At 50.8% G+C, this 10240-nt stretch overlaps 1 protein-coding gene across 1 annotated transcript in view; it reads right to left on the minus strand.

The window, feature by feature from the left end:
- Positions 1-5869: 5869 nt before the first annotated feature.
- The window catches only part of Znf574 (zinc finger protein 574), a 5645-nt gene continuing 1274 nt past the window's right edge, over positions 5870-10240 (minus strand). The window contains exon 2 of the mRNA XM_028781338.1: positions 5870-8834. Within this exon, the coding sequence (XP_028637171.1) occupies positions 6115-8808 (2694 nt within the window). The 5' untranslated portion in view covers positions 8809-8834 and the 3' untranslated portion in view covers positions 5870-6114. The remainder of the gene's footprint in view (positions 8835-10240) is intronic.

A 10240-nucleotide genomic window follows, 5' to 3' on the forward strand; every position in this document is an offset into this window, starting at 1 on the left:
AAAACAACCGAAAAAAAAAAAAAAGAAAACAGAAACAAAAAAACCCACAAAAACTTCAAACTGAGGTTCTTTTGTGCGGTTTAAACTTTGACCTCAGCAGTCTCCAAAGCAAGACGATGATGACAAAGGCGGAAAAAAAAGAAAAGAAAAAATAATGTATATTTTTAAGTATTTGTCCTTGGTGTTAGCTCCTTCCTAAAAAACAAAAGGAGCAAAGGAAAAAAAATCCAAGTGTTGCTGGGACGGAGACAACTACTTACTTTGTCTGTGAACCCCCCCCATTCCTCTGCCCCCACTTCTCTAGCCCTGCTGCCCTTCCCCCAACCTGTCCTCCAAAGCTAGGGGCTCAATATTTATTTATTTATGTAATTACAGGGTGACAGTGGCTTCTCCTGAACAGAGGTCCTTTGGATCATAGCCGGGCAGGGGAGGGGGGCAGGTATCTTTGGGTCTGGTCTTTTGATCAGCTACCCTGGCTCCTGGTATTAGCCCACTACCGCCACCATCACCTCCCAAGGCCAAGGCCCTAGGACAGAGTGAGCACTCTACCTTGTAAAGATCTGACTGGCTCCACCCTTTCGGTGTGGCTGGCCTCCACCTACTCACAGGAATGCCCAGGCGGAGACAGGAGTGGGGAACCGTGGTAAGTAGTGGGCCAGGGTGGGGCCCTGGAGTGACCTGCCTTTCCTCCAGGCCCATTGAGGTAGCTCCTCTTTTGGTTGTCAGATCCCTGTGTTGGCAGCCCCTCCCCTCCCCTCCCAGACCCTTCCCTGTCTCTTCTCGTGGTAGCGGGTTAGTGTTTCCGTGTTTTTAACTTCAATCTGCTCGTTCATTGTACAATGTGCTTCTTTTAAGGCCCTGTTTTTGTAACTTGTGTCATTCATCTGAACCACAAACATCAAAAAAATAAAAAACTAAAAACTGTACAGAGAGAAATGATGTCTGGTGTCCTTTGGCTTCCTGTGTCCTGGGAAGTTAAGATCAGGGCGGGGGGGGGGGGTGCGGGGAGACTGCTCTGTTAAAATACAGGATCAGGAATGCTTGCCTGGCCTTGTAAGCCTAGGACTTAAAGGCTGAAGCATGAGGACTGCCCTGAGCACCAAGCTAGCTTGAGCTCCATGGTAAGTACAAGGCCAATTTAGGCTTAAGAATGTCTTCAAAGATGAGGCTGCAGAGATGGCTCAGTGGTTAAGGACACTGGCTGTTCCTCAGATTCTGAGTTCAATCCCCGCCTTGCTGCCACCACCACCACCCCACCCCCCCGCTCCCCCACTCCTCACAACCCCATTGGTAGCCCACGACCATCTATAAAGGGATCTGATGCCCTCTGCTGAAATGCAGGTGTACATGCAGACAGGGCACTCCTACATTTAAAAACAAAATATAAAAAAGAATGTCTTGAAACCAACAAGAAAACAATCCAATCCTAACCACAGTGCTTAGAAGGCTTGAATTAAAAAAAACAAAAAACAAAAAACAAAAAAACAAAAAAAACAACAACAAAAAAAAAAACAAAAACTTTTTTTACATTCAGAAAATTTGGGGGAATTTAGAAATAATTCAAATTCCTGTGTCCAAAACTCATTTCTGCCATTTTACAATAGACATGGGCTTCAGCTGTTCTCACTGATAGACCGGGACAATGCCTACCTCATGGGGTTGTGAAACTGAATGGAATGGCTAAATGATTCAGGCAGCTGGACACAGTGAGGGTTGCCTTTAATCCCAGGACTCAGGAGGAAGCAGCTGGCAGACCTCTATGAGTTTGAAGCCAGCCTCTCCTACATAGAGTTCTGGGGCAGCCAGGGCTACAGTGAGACCCAGCTCACTGTATAGATACATACATACATACATACATACATACATACATACATACATAGATGGATAAACAGATGGATAGATGGTAGACATATAATGCTTAGGACAGTTAGCTATCTAGCATACAGCCTTCAATAAGAATCAAGAAGCCAGGAAACCAGCCAATACTCCCCACGACCTACCCTCAGTGGTCCCCGAAGGGAACTAAAAGACCTTTAAAGTAAATTTGACAATGGGCTAGACGGATAGTTCAGTCAGTAAAGTGCTTGTGTTTGCATTGAAGTACAAGGACCTGAGTTAGAGCCCCAGAATTAGTGTGAAGATGCCTGGCATGCTGGTGCCCTTGGAATCCCAGTGCTAGAGGGCTAGGAAGGTGGAGAGAGCTGGATGTCTCGGGGTGGGATGGCTGGTCAGTAAAGCATCATTGGTGAACTTCAGGTCAGGACAATAAGAGATTCTGTCTCAAAGTAGGAGTTTCTAAGGACGATAGCTAAGGCTGCTCTCAAGCTTATACACGGTTGAATTAAAAAAAAAAACACAACTTTTTTTACATTCAGAAAATTTGGGCGAATTTAGAAATAATTCAAATTCCTGTGTCCAAAACTCATTTCTGCCATTTTACTATAGACATGGGCTTCAGCTGTTCTCATTGATAGACACACAACACACACACACACACACACACACACACACACAAACAAACAAGGATACACGAACGAGAATAAAAAGGAAAAGAAGTTGATAAATCCAAGCCAGTCTGGGGATACATGTCTCTACTTCTAGCACTGGGGAGGCAGAGGCACGAGTTCAAGATCATTTTTGGCTACGTAAGAGACCAACATGGATGCATAAGATCTGGTCTCAAAAAGAAATATTAAAGTACACGCGGCTGGAAGATAGAGGATTTGAAGCAATCTAGGCTACCTGGTAAGGAGAGTGGTCTGAGGGTATGGTTCAATGGTCTATCACTAGTGAGTCTACAAGGTTATCATGGGATTCAATCCCCAGGGCAAACTCTGAAGTCTGATGAATATAATGTTTGCACCTCCTTAGAGGGACACCAACTCAAATCATCCTGCCATCTTGAACATGTCATTTGCAGTACTCACTTCCACAGGTCATGACCGGGTGACCGGGATGACTCCCAGGTGTTACCACTGAGAACTGGAGCTGGCCTTAGAACGTTCTGCAGACACAGAGCCACTGGGCTTCCTTTGTCGTTGTTATGTCCTGTCTGGCATACAGGTGCTGGGACCTAGGTGATCCAATAGAAAAGGCTGAAGACGGGAGTAATTAGTGGGAGAGGGCCTTGGACACTTTGAAAAAGTGTGAGGTACATGGTTTGGGCAAGACTGAAAGGGGATAAAAAGTAAACTTCGGATGAGAGCTCAGGCCCTGGGTTTCATCCCCAGAATCATTAAAGGAAAAAAAAAAAAAAAAAAAAACAAAACCCTTTAAGTCAGTAATAGTTAAGGAGGAAGATTATCAGCTTTTCAAGGGGCTTCAGTCAGAACCACAGGCTGTCCCCTGACATACACTTGGGAGCACTTTGGTTTTGAAGCCAGGCAGCTGAGTGAGATGGGATAGGCTGGCAATTCCTGCACAGACAGCCTGGGCCACACACCAGAACAATCCTTTCTCACAAAGGGAAAGTATTAGGTAAGGCAAGCCTTCCTTAAAAGGGCCCGAGGTCATTTTTGTTAGAGTTGCTTGCACAATACAGGTTCCTGGATTTCCCCGTGGATGTGCTGGCTGGGTGCTATCTTAGGAGGAGCAGCTAACAGCCACTGAGTTTGGGAACTTGGCTGTCCAGTAGATAGGTATTATCCTTCTTTAGGGACTATGGCTCAAGAGGCCATCAGTTTTAGCGGGGGGGGGGGGGGGGTGGGGGGGTGTCATAGCCAATTATGATGTATCCCCTGAATCTGTATTTCTCAGGGGGTTGGCCAACTGTCTTATTAGATATACATGTGTGTCTGTGTATACCATGTGTGTGCACCCAGATGCAAGAGGGCATCAGAACTTCTTGGAGCTGGAGTTACAGGCAGCTGAAAGTCACCCAACACGGTTTCTTTGGAACACCTTTCTGGTCAGTTTTTGTTTTGATTTGGTTTTTCTTGAAAACAGGGTTTCTTTGTGTAGTGCTGGTTGTTCTGGAACTTTCTCTGTAAACCAGGTTGGCCTCAAACTCTGAGATGTGCCTGCCTCTGCCTCAGCAGAGCTGGGATTAATGGCGCGCGCACTGCTACTGCCCAGATTTTTGTTTTTAAGGCTCTAATGAAGGATGGTCATTTCATTGTCGGGGGTTAACCTCTGCTGAATACACCTTAATATTGTAGCAATCAGTATCCTATTTTCCTCCATTGCTGTCCCTTTACAGTTGCTTTTCATCTGGTTTTGCAAGGATAAAGGATCTTACTGTCCTAATCCTTGAGATGGCTTGTACAGCAGTGCAAATCTTCCAAAGGGGAGGTTGGTTCACGAGTTGCCCTTTGTTCCCGGGGAGGAGGACCTAGCACCTTGGTTTGTGGCTTACATCTTTCCTGCAGGGCAGGTGGATACTGAAGATGGTACACATGATTGAGAAACCCTAAGTAGGAAGTCAACTGCATGTGAGAATCCTAAGAAACTGCTAAGGATAGCCAGTGGGTCCTTTTAACATTCATCACTGTGTGACTGCACGTGCATGCCTGCCTCGGTGCACAGTGCACAGGGAGAGAGAGGTCAAAGGACTTTTGGGAGTCGGTTCCACCATGAGTTCTAGGGAATCCAAGGAAGGTCATAAGCTTTGTGTGGCAAGACCCTATTGGCAGGTTGAACAGGTGTTTGCCTTTTGAAAATTCATGGACACAAATAAAAAGCAGGAGGCTTGGTCAGGGACCTTATTGTCTGTCACCTCATCTGAGCAACATGATCTAGCCACGGGCTAATGAGCCTGCTCAGTCTACGGTCTTCTCGGACCACAAGTCCTTTTTATTTTTAAAGCTATGTCCCTCTAGGTAAAGGAATTCTTTCCAGTAGAATTCCAGGCACTGGAGTATTGGGGCAGGAGGGGCTTCAGAGGCAAGGCAAGGCAAGGCAAATACACACCCTCATCAGATCACTCCCACTTTCTCGCTGGGAAAGACCATGGAACGGGGACAGCATGGAATATGGATGCTTAAACCACAGGAAACCAGGTTTCAATTCAAGCTCTGCCTTGGGCTGAACCGACTGTCACCAAGCCACACACCAGAGGCCTCTTCTGTAGGGTTAAGTTCCAATAAAAATAACCCAAGAGCACAGACCTGCCATCCTAACTACTCAAGAGGCTGCGGCAGGAGGATCACCAAGCTCAAAACCTGCTTAAGGATCTAGACCTGGGTAATCAGCAAACCTGACTTCAAAATTAAAGAGACTGGGACACAGCTTTGTGGTCGTGAGCTTGCCCAAAATGTGAGAGATCCAAGCAAATGTGCCGTTAGGGTGTGTGTATGTGGGCTGGGGTGGAGGGGAATACTCAAAATATACTAGACAATCGCCTTTCTTCCTACTATCTATTGGCTAAGATACAGCTTGGTATGGAGTGGGGGCTGGGGGCACATGACAAGGCACTTCTTACTAGCCCCCAATATTCAAATTCAGCTACTAGGTAGAGCCCCCAGGCGCTCCCCTCCACCACTGTTCCCCATCATGTCTGACGCAACTCTGTCCTCAGGATCTGCTGCAGATGTGACCCACATCAGGCTGGAAATGGAGGGCCAGGCTGAGAAGAGCACCAATGTCTCTCTCCATGTTTGCATGCCCCACCCCAGCCCCAAAGCCACAGAGTGCTTCAAGGTTTTCTTCAGGCTTCGGGGACCTCTAGTGAAAGACACACTGCCTTCATCTGCTACAGGAGGCTGGTTCCCAAGGTCCATGCCCCAGACTCAGGCTGCCTCCTCTTCAACCCAGCAAACTGTACCTGCCAACTTCTAGCTGGGGTGCTAGGACTGTGACCAGAAGTCAGACCTACTGCCTGGCCTCATGATCTTCCAAATCTACCTTACATAGCTGGGCCTGACAAAGAGTATAAATGTCCAACTCAGTCTTTATTAACAGACGGCTTCATCTGGAGCCCACCAAACAGGTAGAAGGTGGGGAGAGGGGTCCTTTACATATCAAGGACTCCAGAGCAACCCCCTCAAAAAAAAAATTACAGAATTCATAAGGTGGTGGAGAGGAGAGAGGGTACAATATGTACACAGGTTTTAAGGGGCTGTTGGAGGGCCTTCAGCATCAGGGCCTGGTGATGCTGAAGAGAAAAATAGGGGCCAGTTAGCCACTGATCTGTACCCCATCAGTCTCAGCTAGAGGGTAGATCTCAATGGCCTCCACAAGGGGCAGAGCCTCCACTGCAGTTTCCATGACAGCCAGGCCCACAGCAGCCTCTGCCTCTGCCAGCTGCTGCCGTACCGCTGCCTGATGTTGCTGCTGGTGAGTCTTGCGGTGCTTCCAGAGATTGGAGAAGGAGCGGTAGCTCTTGCCACAGTCAGGGCAAGAGTAGGGCCGTTCACCCGTGTGGATGCGGCGATGTTCCGCCAGGCGCATGGAGATGGCAAAGGCCTTGCCACATACTTCACAAGCAAAGGGCCGCTCGCCTGTGTGCAAGCGCCTGTGGTCTTTCAGATGGGTACTCTGGCGGAAGGCCTTGCCACAGTCTGGACATGGGTATGGCCGCTCACCTGTGTGGATGCGCCGATGGACCTGCAGTGATGTCTCTGTGCTGAAGAGTTTCTTGCACTCACTGCATTCCAGACCCCGACGTCGGGCAGGGGCTGCAGGGGCAGCAGAGGTTGTACCACCAAGGGCTGTTGGGGAGGGAGCAACTGGTGTACGAGTGGCCCTTGAGGCCCGGGGAGCCGGGGGCTCCTTGGCTAAGACCTCTCCAGGACCTGCAGCAGCATGGGCAGCTTCGTGTGCCTGCAGGCGAGCAGCAGAGCCCACTTTCTTGCCACAGGTCCCACACTCAAAGCGCCGTGGGGCCTGGGCAGCAGCAGCTGCACAACGATGCTCACGAAGCCGCAGTGACGAGGGGAAGGCAGCCCCACAGGATGAGCAGCGGTGGGGCTGTCGCCCAGCATGGATCACAAGCTGGTGGACCTCTAGCAGGCGGCGCAGCAAGAAGGAGCGGGGGCACTCGCGACACTTGTAGGGGTACTCGCCTGTGTGGTGGTAGCGGTGCATGAGCAGGCGATAAGGGCGGTGAAAGCGCACTCCACACTCCTGGCAGCGGTAGGGGAAATGCTGGGCATGCACCAGGCGATGCTGCCGCAGAGTGGAGCTCTGAGTGAAAGCCTTGCCACAGTCCCCGCAGCGGTAGGGCCGCTCCCCTGTGTGTGTAAGCCGGTGGCGGGCCAGGTTGGCTGGTGAGTTGAAAGGCTTAGAGCAGTCAGGGCAGGGGAAGGGCCGCTCCCCAGTGTGTGTGCGCAGATGGTTCCGCACGTGAGACTTCTTCTTGAACATCTTGCCACAAATGCTGCACTTATGGCGCCGCTCCAGCCGGTGCACAAAACGCTGGTGCCGGGTCAGCTGCAACGCCTTACCAAACTCACGGCTACACAGGAGGCAACGGTAAGTGCCTGGAGCTGCAGGCTCGGCCGAACTCTCCTCAGATACGGGGAGCTCTGGGGCCTCTAGCTCTCCGGTCTCTGCAGGGGCTGGCTCAGGAAAGCTAATAGCAGGCTCCTCTGGTGGAACTGGTGTTGTGGGCAAAGGGACACCTCCTGCTCCATGGGTACGCCGGTGATAAAGGAACTTGGTGAGGTTAACAAAGGTCTTCCCACAGGGACATGAATGCAGAGGATTCGGGGTATGGGCTCGCCGGTGGGCCAGGAGGAGGGCTTCAGTGCCAAAGGCCAGGCCACAGTCTACACACAGGAAGTGAGACTCACTGCTATGGTCACCAAGGTGCTGGTCCAGACTAGAAGGGCTGGGGAAGACACGACTGCACAGGGGACACTTAAAAACACCCTCCCGGTGACTCCGAAGGTGCTGCTGTAGCTGGTGGGGTGAGAGAAAGAGCTGGTCACAGGCTGAGCAAAACAGTTCCTGGGTGGCCGCCCCGCCTGACTCTCCACTGTTGTTCCTTCGGGGCTTCCGGCCCCGGCGGTCTCGCCCGATGGCCTCCCCATTGCGCAGCTCATAACTGTGATCAGAGGCTGGCAGGGGGTCAGGCTGAGACACTGTTGTCTCAGTGGGTGAGGGGACCAGGGTTTCCTGCTGTGTGGCAGGCCCTTCAGCCTCGGGGACAGGAGCAGGGAAATGGGTGGCCTGATGCTCCAGGAAGTCAGCGGGCATCTGGAAGAGCTGTGAGCACTCAGAGCACTTGTAGAGGAGCAGCTCCACCTCGGTCACCATCTCGGTGGTGGCAGCTACGGATGATGGAACGGCCGCCCCCTCCCCACCCTCTTCTGCTTTTCGGTACGAATGTTCCACAGCCACTCGGGCCTGACCCACAGGGGGACCCAAGACAACTGGGGACCCCAAGACAACAGGGGCAGGAGCTTTGTTGGGTGTGGCCCTGAGATGTGTCTGGCGATGGCTCAGCCACATTTCTTGGCTGGCGAACAGAGCCTTACAGTCCACACACTCATAGTGGATGGTGCTGGAGCTCAAAGGGGGCACCTTGGGTGGTGGCTCAGCCGGCACTGCCTCCTGGGGTGCCATCATCTTCAGGTGTAGCTCCTGGTGCTCCAGGAGCTGGCTGGGAGACAGGAGCAGTTGCCCACACTCGAGACACTGGTACTGGCTCTCCTGTATGAGGGTCTGATATAGGCCTGTGCCTGAAGCTGCCTCTGTGGCCACTGTGACTCCAGGGTCAGCCACGCCCACCAGCTCAAAGTGCTGCTGGGGCACGTGGGAGTTCTGGTGCACAAGCACCTCCTCCAAGGATCCATAGAGCTGGTTGCACTCCGAGCAGACATAGCGGTGCTCAATATACAGGACCGTCTCTTCACTCTCCTCAGTCATGGCAGCGGCAAGGGCAAGGCCCTGGGCTGAGAGAAGGGAAGGCACGGACAAATCAGTCCCCCGGGGCAGGTCTATTCCTTTATCACTGCTACCTTCTAATACCTCAGGGATTTTATGTCTTCCAATTGCTTGATTACATTTTTCCGCTCTGATGCACTCACTAATAATCCTCCTTTCCTGAACTAATAATCCTCCTTTCCTGAACATAGGAACAGCCAACACAAATTTCTCCAATGGTCTCTTCCTGGGACTCTATCCCAAATCTCCCAGCCCATTTACCTCGCATTCAGCTCTACCCAGCAGGTCCTATGACCTATCCAATCCTCTCCATTCCCCATACCTCAAAACTAGTTCCCAAGGCCCCGGGCATCAAACAGGAGCCTATCGCCTTCCAACAGACTTTCCTTTGACTCCTTACCATTGCACAGGACAGTATCCCTTTGCCAAGCTACTCAAAGAATCCTCACTCTTGTGGACCGTCCCTTCAAGCTGACTCTTACACAGACTACATAGACTCTGCCTTCTCGCAGGTCACACACTTTTCACACTCAGACCACTCAAACTGGGGTCCAAGTCAATTAGGGACACTGGGGGTCTGAGGCCTCCTCTTGCCACCCAACCTCTGTTACCCACCAGTGCCTAGGCTACCAGTGGGTCTAACCCATCCCCATACTTTCCCACCTTAACCACTTCCTGACTCTCAGATTCTTAGAACTGGTTCAAACTATGCCTATCAAGACCTTCTCAGCTGGGCAGTTCATGCCTTTAATCCCAGCACTTGGGAGGCAAGAGGCAGGTGGATTTCTGAGTTCGAGGCCAGCCTGGTCTACAGAGTGAGTTCCAGGACAGCCAGGGCTACACAGAGAAACCCTGTCTCGAAAAACCAAAAAAGGAAAGAGACCTACCGTTATCACTAGCCTTTACCTGGAAGGTACATCTCCAAAGCGTAACCCTACACAGTCAGACGATTCTCACCCTTCCAACATGCCCCTAGAGTATTTAACCACCTTTTCTCTCCATCAAGGCCAAGTGTGCTGTGCTAATGCTCCGAGCACCCACCCTGTCATCTATTCACACTGACTTAACCCCTTTCTTTTTTTTTTTTTCTTTTTTTTTTAATATTTATTTATTTATTTTATTGATGAGTACACTGTAGCTGTCTTCAGACACACCAGAAGAGGGCATCCAATCTCATTACGGATGGTTGTGAGCCACCATGTGGTTGCTGGGATTTGAACTCGGGACCTCTGGAAGAGCAGTCAGTGCTCTTAACCACTGAGCCATCTCTCCAGCCCCGACTTAACCCCTTTCTTAAGGCCACTGTAACTCACCTAGGAACGCCTATGTGCCTCCTCCCCAGCCAACACTATCCTTTTTTGCATAAAGGTCCAACCGTGTGCAACTTTAATTAACCCAGCTGAGAACCCCCCCC

This window comes from Grammomys surdaster, unplaced genomic scaffold (assembly GCF_004785775.1).
Source record: "Grammomys surdaster isolate TR1022 unplaced genomic scaffold, NIH_TR_1.0 396, whole genome shotgun sequence".
Taxonomy (NCBI): Eukaryota; Metazoa; Chordata; class Mammalia; order Rodentia; family Muridae; genus Grammomys; species Grammomys surdaster.